Source organism: Eretmochelys imbricata, chromosome 5 (genome assembly GCF_965152235.1).
Source record: "Eretmochelys imbricata isolate rEreImb1 chromosome 5, rEreImb1.hap1, whole genome shotgun sequence".
Classification (NCBI taxonomy): domain Eukaryota; kingdom Metazoa; phylum Chordata; order Testudines; family Cheloniidae; genus Eretmochelys; species Eretmochelys imbricata.
Window position 1 is genome coordinate 81,407,045 of NC_135576.1, and position 19,633 is coordinate 81,426,677.

General features: G+C 42.3%; 1 protein-coding gene across 1 annotated transcript in view; it reads right to left on the bottom strand.

The window, feature by feature from the left end:
• The window catches only part of FBN2 (fibrillin 2), a 251,187-nt gene that overhangs the window by 98,880 nt on the left and 132,674 nt on the right, over nt 1–19,633 (bottom strand). The window contains exons 20-23 of the mRNA XM_077816364.1: nt 15,012–15,131; nt 8,919–9,056; nt 5,349–5,399; nt 4,659–4,784 (exon numbers count right to left, since the gene is read on the bottom strand). Of these exons, the coding sequence (XP_077672490.1) occupies nt 4,659–4,784; nt 5,349–5,399; nt 8,919–9,056; nt 15,012–15,131 (435 nt within the window). The remainder of the gene's footprint in view (nt 1–4,658; nt 4,785–5,348; nt 5,400–8,918; nt 9,057–15,011; nt 15,132–19,633) is intronic.

Genomic DNA, 19,633 nt, shown 5'->3' on the forward strand with positions numbered 1-19,633 from the left:
GCAAGTAAACTTACTTCAGGAATGCATCATGTAGCCCAAATTGCCTAGGTAGTCTAACAGAAGACTTATGCCATGTAATTTAAACTGGCATTTATTGGTTAAACCCTGGCAAAATGAAGTGGTGGACTTAAGATAAGGTTGTAATATATATTGTTTTAAAATCAAAGTCACTCCTATCAGTTCTCACCTCCATCCACCAATTGCAAGCATCAAACTGCTCCTTGTAACCTTTCCTACAGATGCTGGGAATAACATTGCCAAGCATGGAAAAAAGTCTAAGCCAAACCTACTGTACAAAACTACATAAAGATGCCAATTACACACACACACATCCTGATTTTCTGTGAGCAAACAAATATGGGAAAATGGAAGTCCATACCAGAAACAAACATATTTGCTAGATTAGATTTTGAGTTATTTCCTTTTACTTTGATACATTAACATTCACTATATGCATATCTGAGTTCTTATCAAAGCTTTGATTTTTATATACACATGCTAAAAAAAGAGCACCAAGCCACATGCTATAAGTGAAAATAACTTAAAGATACAATAGATTTAATGTCCAGAATTAATTACTAAAGTGCAACATATAATTCACTATAAACTACTACCAGCAAATCAGGCAATGCAAAAGCTCAAATCCCGCTCCAACAATTCCTCACCCTTAGATACTCTACATTATCTTCAACTCCCCTTTTCCCCCTGAAAAGCAAATTACTTATTCACATCAGCTGCTGCTAACTAATAGCATAAATAGAACTACAGCTAACATAGAATGAACAGGATTGCCATCCTGCTCAACTTCAGTCTTTAATGGGGGGTGGAGGGGAATTCCTTGAAGCATGGCAACTGCTCTTAAAGTAAAGGAAAATATGAAGGCCTTGATCCTGCAAATCCAGGTGTGATGCAGAGAAGGGAGTGCAAGGTGGGTTGCACTTTCAAGCCTGAGTGAAGAGTACACATAGGTGCAAGTGTGGTTAAACACTAGGCAGAGTCCTCTAAAATGACTGAAAATAAGTCTCAAAAGCTTTTGCTGCTGATCTCTTACTGTGATAAAAATGGATTGGGTATAGGGCATGGGCATGTCAGAGACATCCTAAGTGTACTGCTTATCCAGTTAATGAGAAGATTAGCAGTGCACTTCTTGCTCTAGTCTTACATCTGCTTCTATGCAGGAGTGACAAAGCAGCTGAGCATTAGTGCTCCCATTAATACTGCAGTCCCTCCCTGTCCTTGAGCTTATTATACATGTAATCATTCTACACATGTCCTGTAAAAAATCAAGCTTTAAGTGCCAGATTTTCAAAAGAGCTCAGCTCCCCACCAGGAACCTATATAAATGGCCAGAGTGGATGTGGAGCTCCCTAAACAAACAAAAATTAAACTAAGAGTAAGCATACATATAAAATATATATTCTCTCAAGTTCACTATATCAGAGGAAATATCGTTCTATGAAGAAAACCCCCCTAAACCTGGTAACAGAAACTGTAAGCCAGCTTGTTATACCCTCATCAACAGTCCACAGCCTCCAAGGCAAGTCAATACCCCAATGTACCATACTGGAATAATTTTAAGGAAAACTTCTCTTGCCTGAGTCCATTGACTTGCCCAGCACAGGTTTATTTTGTTGTTTCCTGGACTTGACAAGTGGAATTTTCCCTCTTAATTAAGTCCCCCACCTCCACTCCCAAATGGGATGTTGTTTCTAATTCTCTCTCTCTCTCTCTTTGGATATTACATTTTTAAATGTATTCAATATGTTTTGAGCTGCTATAACAACATTCTGGTTGTCTTACTTCCCAACTGAATGTGAGTTCCCTAGGAGAAATGTACAGAAAGTGCAAATGTAAGGCTATAACAATAAAGCAGTAGAGCCTTCCAAAAAGCATTATAAGCTCACAAATTTGAAAGTGGCTGAAAAACTAGGACAATTTAAAACTACTGGAGCATGTCACTTTGGACAATCTCTTAGAAAGCCACAGTCATCCATGCTGAGACATTCTAAAAATTGAAATAAAATAATTAATTTTAAATTATTTTTCCTGGTACCTGCCAGAAACCTGATTTCAATTTTTAACTACATGCATTTTTCACTCTAAGCCAAAAATCCAAAAAGGAAAATCAGCTGGTTTCTACAAAATGCTCAGTTTAAAAAATAATTTTCCTTTCTTAGGAAATAGTAAAAATGTTGCTCTTCATACTTCAGCCACCAGAACTGCATTAACTCCACTAAAGCCATACAAACTCCAGAATCTATACAAAGTGCACAGTTCTTTGGCTGCCAGTTTCCCCATCTGCATCCACTGGTCCCGTTCCATTTCCAAACAGGGAATTTGCAAGCAGCAGTGTGAAGCTCACAGCTGTTGGACAGAGGTGAAGAGTGTGGCATGAAAATGTTTCAGACTTTTAATTTAAACATGTACTTAATCACAAATCACCTAAGTCCATTACTGTATTTTGCCAAGCTTTTGCCAATAAATGTCCATTTAAATTACAAGGTAAAAGTCTTATTTAATATGATACAAGAGTTTGGGGCATATGAATGCAGGTTTTATAGCTTCTCGGTTATGTAAAATGCAGGTTCTCTAATGGAAAAAAATGTTCCTTTTCTATCCATTGAAAAATATTCTCATTTCTACTGGAACAACTTCAGATTTCATATCCAACTCCTGATACTATCTCTGTTTTTAATACAGCACCCTGAGGCATATGTATGCAATCAGGACCAAAAGTATACAAAAGCTACAGAGACCCTTGTGTCCAGGAACTCCCCTCGTAGTGTTTGGAATTGCTGCAGTGAGTCTCTACAACTCACCATGATGAGATATGGGTACAGGCCCCTTTCCTTATGGTAGAGTTCTAAAGAGTTTCTATATTTATTTATTTAGATGTCAGTCTTATATAAACTCCACACCAAATGGAGCACATTGAAAGCTCTGTGCACCATGGACAGACATTTAAAAACAATAATAATAAAGGAGGTATAAAGTAAAAATTAACCAAAGCAGCACACCCCATCTCCTACATCATTAGATCGCATCATTCACATGACCAGTACAGACTAAAACCCACACCAAGCAAATCCCACCTTCAACTGCCTCTTCTCAGCCCTTCATCAACATCCTGAAAACAGATGGGCTTCACAGCATGCCAAGAATGTCAACATATGAAGACTATTTCAGACTTTGGGAGACAGAGCATTCCAAAGGAAAGGGTCCTTTACAGAGAATGCTTTGCAAGCAGACCCTATCTTTTACAATGGGGAGAATCAAGATCAAAGGCTTTTTCTGATCATAACTGTGGTAATATGATCTGGAGAGAGAGAGGCTGTCCCTCAGGTAGGCAGGTCCCAAGACTTTAGGACATTATAGATCAAATCATTACCTTACACTCCACCTGGAAACAGACAGCCAGACAGTGCAGATTACCGAGCACTGAAAACGTATTCTGCCAAAAGCAGAATGATGCTTTCTGAACCTGAATTTCCAGATAGAAACTGATAATCTTCCAGAAGGTCTAGGTGTCCTAAAACAGTGTGGTTCTATGTGTATCACACTGCACATGAGGCAGAGACAGATCAGGTCCACTGTTCTTCCCCTAATCCAGAAGTATAAGCTATGGCCTTTCTGCAAGGGTGTGCCATGCCCTACTTCTGGACTGCGGATAAAAATTACATGTCCCATCACTTTTGCAATTTTAGGGGACAAAGTCCTATCCCACAGGATTTGCTAACAGGTTCAAGATTTGGCCATTAGAAAACTATAAAATGTAATGTTAACACTGACTCATTGATTAGGAAAATCACATGCCTACAATAGCTGCAGTATGTATTAAACTTAGTATTTCCTTCTGAGCCACAAGGAAGAACAATGTGCTGATTTCTCTGTAACTACTATGCTTGAACATGAGTTCCTTAGCCCCTGTGAGCCACATGTGTGACATGCTTTGCAACTAATTCAAGAAAGAAGGCGTTAACAGAAGCAATGAATAATATAGCTTCAACTGGTTAATTTTTTAAAGCACAGAGGTTTACATTTTTTGATACCTAAAGGTCTTCTTTTCTGTGTCAGAGCGTCAGTTTCTTCTGTTGACTAAATGCTGAAATCTAAAAACTTGATCTAACACTGCAGTAAAGACAAGCCATCTCCTTTCAGATAAGCCTACCTCAAGTGAGAGCAGCCATACCGCAAAACAACACTTGAGCAGCACAGAGTGTTTGGATTAGCAGCACAGAGCTGCTGCATCCCAACTGCATTCCTAGCATGAGCATCAGCAGTACTCAAGCTTCAACCCATACCCTATGACTGGCCAGCTAGCTCAAGTTTAAAACTCCTCTTCATCTGAGCGATTTTTGTGTGTGCAAGGGAGTCAGGGTAGAGGCAACACTCAAGCTAGACCTTGAGCTAACACTGCAGTGAAAACAATCCCTAAACCACATATGTCTATCTTTAGCACCTCTTATATAGACCTCCCTAAGCTGGCGGAAGTGTTGAGTATTAAACAGACATAAATTAAAATATAACCATGAACTTAAAAAAAATACCTTTCAAGGAACAGTGCATTCCAGAAACTATAGGACTATTTTAAACTGTGCAAAGAACATGAGAAGTCAGTCACAGAGCTAAGGAACAGTAAGAGGTGACCATGTTTTTACCTAAACACACTCGACCTGTTCCATCCAGCGTCAGGCCTTCTGGACATTCACAGTGAAATGATCCTCTGCTGTTAACACAACGTCCATTGGTACAAACACCAGGGAAAACATCACACTCATTTACATCTGATGTGAAATGAAGCATAAAAAGAAGTTTAAATTTGCATTCTTAATTTATTAAGGTAGCTACAGCTTTATTGAAGATTTAAAGTTATGTCACGGCAATCAAAACATTTTCAGTTATACAATACTAGGATCTGAAGACTGTTCTTTCTTACACCTGGCAGCCTCCTGGGGGCTGTTCCAACACCTGTGAATCACCATGGTATAAACACACCCCCAGCCATATTTCCTTTTTTGTGGAAAGGTCTCCTGCACTGGGGGTGAGGGTGGATAAAGTAACAGAGATTCTGTTTATTTAGGGGGAAACCGAGGGTGCTGGACCCATCAAGTTTCCATCTGCTCTGTATCATCTGAACAGAGATTTCCTTGATTTCCTTTGCTTCTCCAATACCTTAGGATAGGGCAACACTTTCCAACAGTCACCATTGACTGTAATGGCAGCCACCAAATGTCAATTTGATTAACTTCTCCAACAACAGGGATGTAATGTAATGAATCCTCTTTTTTTTTTTTTCTTTTTAAACCGGATAAAGTGTGCCACTCCTGAGTAAGAAAGAATTACTTCACCTTCACAGGTAACTCCCTTAACTCTGGCAAATCCTCTTGGGCAAGCTGCATCTGGAAACAAAAAAAAAAAAGGAACAATTATTTTCAGAATTATACGACTTTAATAGTTAATCATAATCTGAAATGTTGTGACCTTTTCCCCTCTCAAATTTATACTAAGGGCCTAACAAAGTGGAACAGTGGCATATTCTTAGTATTAAGGGCTCATTTAAAAAGAAAGAGCAGAAATGCCCTGATGTTGTCTCAATAGCAAGTGGCATGACTAGCTTAATGATACAAGGGCATATAAATTAATTCTGTCTCTTTCCCATTTGTCCTGCTCCTTAAAGCAACTGCTGTGATCCTTCCTTTTTCACACATCGGGAGCTCAGACAATATTCCTGCTTTCAGTCTCCAGTCCCAGAGGATATTAAGCTCGGAGATTTAGAAATTATGTTATTTTGCAAGCAGCAATAGTAGAGAAACAAGGTGGGTGAGCTGTAGAGCCCTGTAAGATGGAAAGGTCACTGCCTTGGGCTGCAGCCTGAGCTTGAACATCGACACTGCAATTAAGCAGCCCCTTAGCTTGAGCCCTATGAGCCCGAGTCAGCTAGCATGAGCCAGATGTCTAATTGCAGTGTAGACATATTCAGAGTGTCACAGCTAAACACAAGGTGGAACAGATTGTTTAGCATAAGTCACTAACACACATTTCAAGGGACCATTCAAGGTGAAACAGTCCATGAACACCCCTCCAGTCATAAGGGGGAAAAGGTCGGGGGGCAGCGTAATGGTTGTCTGGTTTCACCCTCATAGTTGTCATTGGGGCATTTTGTGTACTGAATGAGGTACACTGCATGTTGTGATAGGCATGTGTTGTACCCATTGATCTTGAGAGGTGTGTTGAGGGAGGTGTTGATCAATGTAGCAGTGGAGATATGTCCACCACTTTTGCATTTGTTGTTCTGTCAGGATCTGGTACTGCTTTGAGTTGGTGTGTCTGTGGGGAGCTTGTTTCTCATGATGAGCTTGGAAAGGTTGGGAGGGTTATTTCAAGGCCAAAAGAAGGGGTTCAGGAAAGATTTATTTCAGGATGGGGTCCTCATTAAGTATGGGTTGTAATTGTTTGATGCTACCCCATATGGGTTCCAGTGTGGGGTAGTAAGTGACAACTAGGAGTGCGTGGTCAGAGAGCGTTTTATTTCTGTATTGAAATAGGTTCCCTCAGGGTATTTGGGTGGCCTGCTCCATGATGCAATCTACTTCTCTGGCGGAGTATCCTTGGTGAAGGTGGTTTGGAGTGTGTTAAGGTGTATATCCCTGACTTTCTCGGGAACATATTCTGTGGTATCTGACTGCCTGGTTTTAGATAAACAGATGTTGTGGTGTGTATGTGGGTTTCTTGTATGTAGTTGTCTGCAGGGTTCCATTGTTGAAGCTGACTGTTATGTCCAGGAAGCTGATGCTTCTGTTGAAGAGTTCCAGAGAGAGTTCAATGGATGGGTGGTGGCTGTTGAAGTTGTTGTGGAAATGAGGATGAAAATATTATTGATGCATCTCAACGATATCAGTAGTTGCACGGGGTATTTGTCCAAAAATTCTTCCTCAAGGAAGCACACGAAGAGGTTGGCATACTGCGGAGCCATCCGAGTACCCATGGCTGTTCCCATGGTTTGGCCAAAAGTGTTTTTTGTCTAATGTAAAATTGTTCTGGGTGAGGATGAAATGGATGAGTTTGGCGATGTGTTTGCACTGGCTATCTAAGAGTTGTCCATTGTCGTGTAAACATTTGAGGCAGCCAGCGATGCCATCATTGTGAGGGATGTTGGTGCAGGGAGGGAGGTGACATTCATGGTGGCAAGGATGGTGTTCTGAGGGAGGTTGTTAATGTTGTGGAGTTTGTGGAGAAAGTCAGTTGTGTCCTGGAGGAAACTGGCCCTTTGTCTGTTGAGTGGTTTGAAGATGGTTTCTATGAGTCCCAATATTCCTTCAGTAAGATTGCTGTGGCCAGATATGGTGGGTGTCCCTGGGTTCCTCAACCGCGATGACTGTATTAACAAGGCTAATGGACTACTCTCTGACACCACCTACTATAAAGAATTCAGAGAAGATCCCACACCACAATTTAACCAGGAATTTAAGGATATCATAAAATCCTCCCCCAAACAACTCCAAGAGAAACTCTACAAACTCATCCCCCAAGAATCCACCCCAAGAACCTTATACATGTTTCCCAAGATATCCAAACAAGGGAACCAAGGCAAAAACCACTCAGTACATTCTCAAAAGAACTCTCACTGGAAAATGCTAAAAGGCAAAAACACCGTATCAGCCATGGGTGAACACTTCACGAGGTGGAATCACAGACTGAATAGACACACTTGATTTATGACTTATTATAACAATCTATAATCCACTAACAACCCGCCTCCCCCAGCTGCCTCCCTCCTCCCCACCCCATCCATGATTGGAGGGGTGTTAGCAGGCTACTTCACCCTGAATGGTTAACTACTTATGCTCAACTATATGTTCCACCTTGTATTTAACTTAGTTTGAGTTAGTTTCCCAGATCTGAAGAAGAGCTCTGTGTAAGCTCGAAACTATGTCTCTATGACCAACAGAAGTTGGTCCAAAAAAGGATATCACCTTACATACTTCATCTCTCTAACATCCTGGGACCAAGATGGCTAAAACAACCCTGTATAAAGCAGCAACAGAGTCAGTACAAAGGTTGCTTGTTTTTAAATACCTGCATTTTTGGACCCTTCAAGAAACCGAAGGAATACAGATTTTTCACTAGATATTTCTCTTCTTTGCTACCTTCACCTTGCCCACACACAGGCACGCTATGGGGAGAATGAAAACTCATCCTTGTAGAAATCAATTAAAAATGTAATTTACGGGCGGACTTCATGGTTTACAAAGGGTTTCACACAGTGAGGGTTAAAAGTTATACTAACCAACTGTTCTCATTTTATTCTTCTTCTACTGAATGGTTAACTACTTATGCTCAACTATATGTTCCACCTTGTATTTAACTTAGTTTGAGTTAGTTTCCCAGATCTGAAGAAGAGCTCTGTTTAAGCTCGAAAGTATGTCTCTATGACCAACAGAAGTTGGTCCAAAAAAGGATATCACCTTACATACTTCATCTCTCTAACATCCTGGGACCAAGATGGCTAAAACAACCCTGTATAAAGCAGCAACAGAGTCAGTACAAAGGTTGCTTGTTTTTAAATACCTGCATTTTTGGACCCTTCAAGAAACCGAAGGAATACAGATTTTTCACTAGATATTTCTCTTCCTTGCTACCTTCACCTTGCCCACACACAGGCACGCTATGGGGAGAATGAAAACTCATCCTTGTAGAAATCAATTAAAAATGTAATTTATGGGCGGACTTCATGGTTTACAAAGGTTTCACACAGTGAGGGTTAAAAGTTATACTAACCAACTGTTCTCATTTTATTCTTCTTCTACTGAAAATACTCTGATGAGAAAGATGATTCAATTGAGGCACCATTATTTTACCCAGTGATACATCTATCCTTCCCCCTGAAAGCTGGAAGACATTACAGCCTAGAACCATACCTAGTTCACATCGCTCGCAAGGGCTGCCCCAAGCAGCTCCTAAAGTAGCACAACATTCTGATTTCAGTGTAGCACCATTAATGTTTACTTCACAACGACTGTCTTGGATGTTCAGCCAGCACGTTCCTTTCAGACTATCTGCAGTGGATTAGAAAAGAACGGGAGCTGTTAACCAAAAAAAGACTTTATTTTCAAATCTGTTTAAGGTGAAAGAACATTTATCAAAAAGGAAGAGTTATTCAATTTCTTCTACTTTTCTCTGAACTAAGCTGTATTTTTATTTATCTCTACACCGCTATGCTCCAATATTAATCTTTAATATATCTATGGTTAGAGGATGTTAACTTATGTCATAACATTATTTTTCTTAGCACAAATACGATTTAAATATTCAAAAGGGTAGGCATAAAGAAAATGTTATAGACCAGCTTCTGATGTTTCCTATATCCATTTAAAATCAAAGTAAATCCTGGCCCTACTGAAGTCAATGGGATTTTGCCATTGACTTTAATAGGACCAGGATTTCACCCATTGTTTGTTGTGCTCCCAGAACACAAAGTTGTGCGGTATTGTTAGAGCTGCCAACAATGCCTAGACACCCCAGGTGGGGAAAATGGAATCAGGGTCCTTCACCCTGTCATGCCTATTAATAGCTGGAGGCCATGCCCTTTAAAAGGTGTAGAAGAGATTGCCTTAGAGGAATTTTGTGTAGATTTGTTTTTAGTAGCACTATCAGAAGCATTTTGCATCCCTTTCTCCACTGTAGGCAGAAATCCTCCAGCAAATACTGTTCTGGTGGTATATCTGAGAAACTGCTATTGTCAAAATGATTTAAATTATACAGCTAGCAGGTGATTTTCCTCATATCAGCTGCATCTGGATCTTCCAGCCAAAACCTGCTGGTCTTACCTTATTTCAGCCTATGAGTTAATTTCCTTTATTTTACACAATCTCTCTTGCAGAGACAAAATTTACAAAGGATAGTCACTGACTTTTTTTCTGGTGAGAAAGTTATTTATTACCCAGCATCAAAGCATTCTTTCTGCCACTCGCATCTCTTTGATTCTACCTTGAAATAAATAAATATCCATGCTACAGGCAGATGGCAGCCTACTGCTTTGTGCACTATGGTTGACCGGTGTCAGAATTTCACAAACCATAACTCAGAAGTGCATAGAAAGTTATTTCAAAGAGAACAAATGACAGTATCCCTATTGTGTGTACATTTCTCAAAATGGCAATGTAGCATTCATACCACCAGTCAAGTACACCATCTTGAAAAAAAAATACTACTCTCCTTTCTTAGTAGGTGACTGACTACAACTCCATTTACAAAATTGTCCTCCCTGGATACATTCATTTGGGAATACTATTAATGTGAAAGTAAAATGAACCAATGAGTAAAAGCAGCTTTTTAAAACATAGTGTTTATGATAGCTGCAGAACTGCCATCCTTTAGAGACCAAAGTCCCCGCTCCACAGAACAGATAAACTGGACCCATTCATTCTAGGGTGATAGCGAAATTCAGCAACAGTGCTTCAGTCTGGCATACATTGGGAGTGGTGCACTAAAACAATAAAATTAGCTTTGGTACTATATCGTTAGCATTATTCTAACACAACTGTTGTACATTTTCACTTAAATGCCATGTGGTGTTTAACAATTACATTTTAAATAACTTCTATCATCGTTAGTAAGGTTAAGATTTTCTCATGGCTATTTTTAGGAAAAGTCATGGATAGGTCGTAAGCAATAAACAAAAATTCACGGAAGCCCGTGACCTGTCTGACTTTTACTAAAAATCATCAGAGGGCCGGGGTTCTGGCAGGGGGACAACTGAAGCCTGAGCCCTGAGTGGGGTCATGAGAGCCCTAGCCCTGGTGCGGGAGGCAGGGGGGTCCAGCACCCGCTGCCGTGGCAGCTGACAGCTCTGGGGCCTCTGCTACAGCCCTGGGGCTCTGAGCTCTGGGGCCCGCACTGCCTGCAGCAGCTGACAGCTCTGGGTGCCTCCTTCGCCTTTAGTGGCTGGGAGCTCTGGCCCATGGACTGACAGCTCCAGCCCCGTTGCCCTGAGCGGAAAATATCACAGAGGGCTCTGAAAGTCACAGAATCCATGGCTTCTGTGACTTCATCTTATCCTTAATCATTAGGGAAAGAAAAAAAGAAAAAACCCTCAGATCACTCATGTCATAAGGACTGATTCTGATCTCTGATATCGGCATAAATCAGGGGTAGCACCAAAGTAAAATTGGTGTGAGACCAGTATCATGCTAATATATCTGTATTTGTCTATTTATTTTAGTCTCATTAGAGTCTCTTTTTCACTCTATCAATACACTTTCACATTACTGTCATATCAGAGAAGCATTTCTGGGCGGTGGGACTGCAGAGTCCAGCCTGACCTGGTACTCTGTGCTGCGCGGCACGGCTGCCTGTCCTGGTGCAGCCGCGCTGCCAGCCACCGGTGCTCCAGGCAGCGCGGTAAGGGAGCAGGGAGCAGTGGGGGGGTTGGATAGAGGGCAGGGGAGTTCGGGGGGTGGTCAGGGGCGTCGACAGGGGTCAGGGCGGTCAGATGGCAGGGAATGGGGGTTGAATGGGGGCAGGGCTCCCGGGGGGGGGCAGTCAGGAAGGAGAGGAGGGGTTGAATGGGGTGGCGGAGGGCAGTCGGGGAACGGGGGGGTGGATGGGGCAGAGGTCCCGGGGGGCAGTCACGAAGGAGGGGGGGTTGAATGGGGTGGTAGGGGGCAGTTAGGGGCAGGGGGCAATTCGGGGCGAGGGGTCCAGGGGCGGTCAGATGGGGTAGGGGTTCCGGGGGACAGTCAGGAAGGGGGGTGGGTTGGATGGGGTGGCGGGGGGCAGTTAGGGGCGGGGGATCTGGGGGTGGTCAGGGGGCCGAGAGCAGGAGGGTGGATGGGACGGATGGGGCAGGGGTCCCCGGGAGGCCGTCAGGGAACAGTGGGTGTTGGATGAGGCAGGAGTCCCTGGGGTGTGGGGAGGACGTCAGGGGGCAAGAAGCAGGGAGGTCGGATCGGGGCGGGGGCCGGGCCATGCCTGGCTGTTTGGGGAGGCACAGCCTCCCCTAACTGGCCCTCCATACAATTTCAGAAACCTGATGCGGCCCTCGGGCCAAAAAGTTTGCCCGCCCCTGCATTAGTGTCAAAGCTGACAGGTTTCAGAGTAACAGCCGTGTTAGTCTGTATTCGCAAAAAGAAAAGGAGTACTTGTGGCACCTTAGAGACTAACCAATTTATATGAGCATAAGCTTTCGTGAGCTACAGCTCACTTCATCGGATGCATACTGTGGAAACTGCAGAAGACATTATACATTAGACATCAACCCCAACGCCCCTACTCCACCCGCGCCACACTGACGACATCCTCACCATCCGGACCCATGGAAAAGAAGCCCCCGAGGAACCCCACCACGACCCCAACAACCTCCATCCCACCACCAACCCCAGCCCGGCCCAGTCCACACAAGGTGAGGATGTCGTCAGTGTGGTGCGGGTGGAGTAGGGGCGTTGGGGTTGATGTCTAATGTATAACGTCTTCTGCAGTTTCCACAGTATGCATCTGATGAAGTGAGCTGTAGCTCACGAAAGCTCATGCTCAAATAAATTGGTTAGTCTCTAAGATGCCACAAGTACTCCTTTTCTTAAAGCTGACAGGAGCACACAGCAAAGAACAATGGGGCAAGAGAGTATTGGTACATTCAGGACCCAGGCCTTTCATTGTAGGCATGAGGTCAGGGGGAAAAGTTGTTTCATTAGCCTATTTGTTTTTGAAACGGCATCTATTTAGGTTTGGCAGAATTTTTGACAGATAATATTCATTTTAAGCATTTTTTCAGTTTTTATCAATTTCCATATTTGCAGGAAATTTCACAGGTGTGGGGGTCAGACAATTATTTAATGACAGATGCTGAGATTCAAAAAGTTAAAGCATTACAACGATTAATACACAAATTGTCAACAGCAGATGTCAAAAATATACAAAATATCCTTAAAATCAAACTCTAAAGTTCTCAGGCAGCAGTTTTATTTTGCCTGTCTGTAAATTTCGATCATCATCAATGGAAATATTTTTTCATTGGTTTGTGTGTGTAGGGTTAAATAGATGTTTACAGACATTTACTGAAATCTACAAGACATTTACAAAAATCTAATCCTTTCAAGCCTACTTATATTTGACAAGAGCATTTATCAAGTTTTTTTTCAGAATAAAAGAGCTATGTCCTGTAATCCTTACACAGGAATAATCAAGGTCAAATTGCCTTTCTTGCAACACCACTGAAGGCAATGGCAATTTTGCCTGGCTAAAAATTATAGGATTAGGTCCTAATTTTGTAAATCCATACTTGTCAATTTTGCTCTGCCTCCAAACCCCTTTTGCTCCTACATAAACACTCTAATCGTTACATAAATGTCTAAATCCTGATACAGACAGAACCCAGATCAAAGTCAGTGGAAGTTTTACCTGTTTGAGGACTTCATCATTGGGTCCATTATGCTCACTTTCAGGTTAAGTTATTAATATATTGAATGTATGTATATATTGTTTAAACCATATCTGGCTCCTCCTACCAATGTTTGTCTGTTTTCATTTTCCAAACAATGTCTTCCGTTCACTTTAGGGCCAGTTTCTGCCACAATTACTGAAGCTAAGCAGACTTCACTATCCAAATAATACTAAACAAATCAACAGGACTACTTCTGTAGTAAGGTCCAAATCAATATAAGTATTGGCCCTTAATTATTTCACATCAGTGTTGTATCTGGAAACATGAGAAAGCTTAAAAAATAATCAGAAAAAACGCACAGATGAGTGTGGTGAGGTTCACATGAAGGAATGAACACAACCTCTTAGCTAACCACAGATGCGCCCTCTCCTCCCGGCCCAAAATGCAGCCACTTCTGCTACCTGGGAATCTAAGAAGTCCAGGGTCCAAAGATACCAAAAAGGTTTGCAATCTAAGGTTAAGAGGTGGACACACCAACCCATCAGAGGAACGATCATAAACTCTTCTCAATTCCTTAAATTCCTTCTCCCTGGTAACCAGTATCATCTCTGTCTTTTCTGGACTGAATGTTTGACAAATCTTTCACATCCAGGTTCCTATCTTAGCTAGGCACTGGAAAGGCAAGGAAACTGCTATATCAGGATCAAACAAATTGGAGACTTAGAGCTTTGTGTCATCCTAACACCACTGGGACTCCAGCTCAACTCCTCTCACAAGATCCCCTCCTGGCCTCAAATAAATATTGCACAAGTGGGGTGACAAAATGGAAGCTTGTGGGCACTTGAGGTGGATTTGGGTCTGCCAAACACCATGCTTTCAGACCTTTCAGAAAAGTAGGAACAGAGCCATTGGTGAATATCCCCAAAGCCAGATTCTGCAGCTATGCGAATGACACCTTGTGATCAACCATCTCAAAGGCTGCCGCTAAATCTAACAAAATTAATGACACTTGACTTTTTTTCCATTACCTGGAGATCATCAATCACTGATACTAATATGATACATATTTTATCCCCAAACCATAGCAATATCTGTTACCAGATAGACAAAGATCCAGGAAGAGTGTTCCAGAAGAATCCAGAACTGTCTTGACATGTCCTACTTAATATCCTTTCCCAAAAAAGGAAGGTGTGAGGCAGTGCAGTAATTGGGAAGGCCAACATCATTTAATTATGGCTGTATAAGCAATAGATTAATCACCCACTGGTTAAACTGACATCTAGCTCTCTTGGAGAGAAGCAACAACAATATCTGTCAATAATGGACCTAAAACCTCCCCATTGATTCTCACCAATCATAAAATGCATGGACCATAGCAGCCTGTACCTGTGTAGGTGAAATAGTATCAATGAAATTGTTATGTTAGTATCCTCTGCTCCGATGGAAACAGGCAAACTGGTCTGGATTTGAGCAATGTTATTCAGAAAGTAAATCCAAAATGCCTCACAGTCAGATATGCTAGTCTACTACCAAGTACAAATTACCAGGACTCTCTTGTTTATTTCTCAGTTTCTTTAATCAGTGTAATCAATTCCCTTTGTGTTAATAACAATAAAACTATCTATACACTCACCAATGCAAATCAATCCAGTAGAATCCAGTTTACTGCCAGGTGAACACTCACAATTGAAAGAGCCAAGATTGTTCCTGCAGGCACTGTTGACACACGGGCTGATTTCGCATTCATTTATATCTATAATCCAGAAGGAAAAAGGTACCATTAGGACAGCCATGCATTTCTGGAAAATATTGTGCTGTATAAATGAAGCCATGAACCACAATATGCCAGAATGTCTGGTAAATCTGGCTATTTATTTATTTATTTATTTGATGAGGTACAGAGTATGCTGGGGCAAGCACTGTGTATGTATGTGCATATGTAAAGGAGTATTTGCATATTTTGTAAGTGTTATTTAATTAACGCTTTCTTACAAGGACAGAAACTTCCAAGAATTTGGACTAAAACATTTTCCAGAATAATTTACAATTGTCCTGTGAGAAATCAAAACCCTTTTTCCATGGAAAGCAACGCATTCCCAGGCACAACACGCTGTGCACAAACAAAGGCCTTATTGTTTCTGTCATCTAGGCTCCATGAGGCTTTGGAAGAATTAAGAAAACCTTGTCAGAATCAAAGTATTACAATGCTGGCTGCAATTCCATAGTCCTGGAAAGTGCTCAAGAAAGAAGACAAACTGTAATACTCTAAATAGTATTCCACTCCAGCTACTCTCCTTCTCACTTTCACCCACATGGATTTTTTTAAAGCCTGTCCACATGTAAGAATAAGACTCCTGCTGTCAGCATTAGCCTTTTTAAAAAAGTTAAATTAATTTTTAAATTAAAAAAAAACAACAGCAAACTCTTCCTAACAACCACCAATTATGTCTTTTTGAAGTTCACCAATTTTGTTTTAGATTTGGATCCTAAATCAAATCAGACTCATAATCCTAACAGATAGTTCCTGTCATGGGTCAGGAATTAAACAGTTTGGGTCCATGCTTATGTTCTCAAATAGTGACAGTAATGCCAAGCCCATAAACCTAAAACAGCCTGACACAAATTAATTAAAAATTAAATAAAGGACAGAGGTAAGTATTGGAAACAGGAAACGTACCAATGGCTGATTTTCAAGGGAAAACCAACTATTCCACTTATTTTATAGAAGTAGTACAAAAGGTTTCATTTTCTATTTGGTGTAGTATGCCATATCAAGTCTTCATTTCTCTACACATTTATCTGTTTATGGGCTTCTGAGGTCATAAGAACAATGATGAATTTAAACTATTCACTGAATCACTTGTGTTATTAAAATGATGGAGCACATCTAGAAATCTGAAACCTTTAGGAAACTGATTTCTCTCTCCGTCCTCCCAAATCATACTGTACTTAGGGACAAAACCCACTCTCTTTACTTAATGGGACTATTCAACTAAATAAAGTGATCAAGACTTGGCCCTTGATATGAATTGTTTTTGAATAGTGACAATGCTTTATGTTAGTATACAGAGCAGCTGCTTTTGAGAATAAATTCAACATTCTTGTTCCCATATGACTAGCAGGAACAAGGAATTTGGTGGAGGCAGATCACAGAGTGATACTGGAGATATCTTAAATATTCACCACCTACTAAATGAGTCCCAAGATAGAACTAACTTTGGACAACCTGCATGTAATGGTACTTCTGCGAACCTTGCTTTCAATGGCTATGCATTCTTTAAAACTGAAAAAACAAATAGGGAGATGAGGGTATCTCAACTGTGTGAGGACATGTAGCTTCTCCCTTTCAAAGGACTACTAGGAGAAACAGAGCAGTCTTCTTTTTTGCTATTAATATAGTATACTACACATGCATATATGTATATTACACACACACACATATTCAATATATATTGATTTATTAGATCAATCTTGAAGATATTAAGGTTGCATAGACAAGCACTCTAAAGTTAGAAAATGCCAGAATTAAGTTTTCCCGTGCAACATTAATTTGCCGCACTTGTGCATACTGGTTGTGCATACTGTTCACTGTTGATACAGTCTTTAATTACATGATCACATGTTATTTTGTTCCCTAGGAACCCTGCCTCATTCAGTGCACCAGGATGGATAGCACCCACTTGATGAACAGCTATTCAGTATTTTGTTTTATTCTTGCTGTGTAGGTGTGTAGCCCTGCATCTTATTTACTGCACACTATTCAAACCCTGCTCTGAAGAGTGAATTATTAATTTCCTCATGGGTTTTTCTATAGTGTACACCACTCGAGTATCTCAATGCTTCAACAAATATTAATTAATTGACTTTCACAATGCCCTCGTGAGATAAAAGATGACATTATTACCCTGCTTTTATAGCTAGAAAACTGAGGCACAGAGGGCATGTCTACATTGCACACTAAACCTGGATTCTGACTCAGGTCTGAACCCAAGTCCTTTTTTTGTCCACTCACAAATCAGTCTGCAAGCACTCAGGACCAGGTCCTAGGATCCTGCTAGGAGGTGGGTTCAGACCCAGAGTCCTACTGAGACTTGGATCCAAGTCCCATCATTTTGCAGTATGCACACAGGTCAACCCACAGCCCCAAGTTAGGTCTGCATAGTACAGTACGGACGCGTTAGCATGACTGTGAGACTGAGGGTCCAGCAACTATCAACTCAGATTTACAATGCAGTGTGGATGCTCAAGCGTGGGCTTGGAAACACTGAGTCCACAAGCCCAGGTCTCACGGACTCGGGTTTACAATGAAGTGTAGATGTGCCCAGACATATAAAGCAAAAAGTTTCTACTTATTGTAGGTGCTCAATTTGAGATGCCTACGGCCTGATTTTTCAGAGTAGTTAGCATTATAGAGCACTTTATATGTTCACAGCACATCTCCCACTGATGTGAGCTGCAAGTGTTCAGAACTTCTGCAAACCAGACTAACGGTCTGAAGTCAGCACCCAAGGAACATGCAATTAGTGGCCATCCATGAAGTTTGGTTTAAGTGACTTGCCTAGCATCACACAAGAACTTTATGTCAGAGGCAGGGATAGAATCCAATTCTTCATGGAAACATTCAGCTTCCTTAATGAGACCCCCCCCTTCCTCTTCCTGCAATAGCCTTCCACGTTCACGACACTTTCCAACTTCTGCAACAAATGAAGCAGGGCTCCTATAGACAACAGTCTCATTCTCTAAACAACCTGATTCATCCCTAGAGTAGGTCCATACTGTGCACTGAAAGAGGCAGAGGTCTTGTTGAAAAAAAGTATGCAACCTATATGTAGTATGTGACTGTATAAGGCATGTGCACTACACCGGGATGAATTAAGGTTGCACAGGAACCTTAATTCTAGTATTTCCTAGCCTCTGAGTGACTTTGCAACCTTAATAATGTTCTTTTAACATATTTTTTGTGTGCAACTTCCTAGGTTTTTAAAAAAGTAAATTGAAAAAACAAATTCCTTCATCTGCAATAATACTGATACCCACACAGATCATCAGCGAATTTGGAACCTTTATGTCAGGGGTGGGCAAAATTTTTTGGCCTGAGGGCCACATCTGGGTGGGGAAATTTTATGCAGGCTGGGGCATGGTTTCGGGTGAGGGAGGGAGTGTGGAGTATGGAAGGGGGCTCAGGGCAGGGGGTTGGGGTGGTAGGAAAGGTGAGGGGTGCGGCAAGGAGCTCAGGGCAGAGGGTTGGGGTGCAGGAAGGGTGCAGGGTGCGACAGGGCAGGGGATTGGGGTGCAGGAGGTGTGTGGCAGGGGGCTCAAGGCAGGAGGTTGGGGTACGGGTGCACGCATACCTCAAGCGGCTCCGGGGTGGCAGCGGTGTGCAGCAGGGCTAAGGCAAGCTCCCTGCCTGCCCTGGCCCGCACCACTCCCGCAGTGGCTCCTGGGGGGGGAGGAGGGGAACAGGCAGCTCCGCCGCGTGCTGCCCTTGCCTGTGAGTAACACTCCCAAGCTCCCATTGGCCGCAGTTCCCCATTCCTGGCCATCAGGAGCTGTGGGGGGTGGTACCTGCAGGTGAGGTCAGTGCGCAGAGCCCTCTGCCCTGCTGCCCAAACCCCAAGGGCTGCGGGGACACGGTGCTGGCTGCTTCCGGGAGCGGTATGGGGCCAGGGTAGGCAGGGAGCCTGCCTTAGCCCCGCTGTGCCGTGGGGCTGGCAATCTTGCGAGCCAGATTGAAAGCCCTGACGGGCCAGATCCAGCCCACGGGCTGTAGTTTGCCCTCCCCTGCTTTAGATCCAGCACACAAACCTCTGCCACTTGCACTAGAGAAGTAACTGATGGTAATAGTAGGTTGCCATCCTCTAAATGGACTAGCACTAGTGAGGAATGATACACACAAGCTTCCAGAGGGTTACACAGATATTTGCTGGCAGCAGAGCAATAGTGAGATTCAGGAATCTTGGGTTTCATTCCAGGCTCTGGAGAATAGTGTGTTCTAGCAGGCAGACTCTTCTGATTATTCCCCACAAGTGTGACATTTTCTACTTGTCCCTTACAAGCTGTTTCTGTCCCAGACCTATCTCTTCCTTCCGCTGGCTCCCATGCTCCTCACAGAGCCAGTTCCAGTCTCCACTCCTCAGGTCTCATATCTCAATCCCAGTCTCCTTGCCCACCAAGTCCTAGTTTCACCCTTCTGCACTTCTCCCATCCCAATCTCCTTGCCCAGTCATTCCCAGTCCATCCCAACACCTTGTCCCC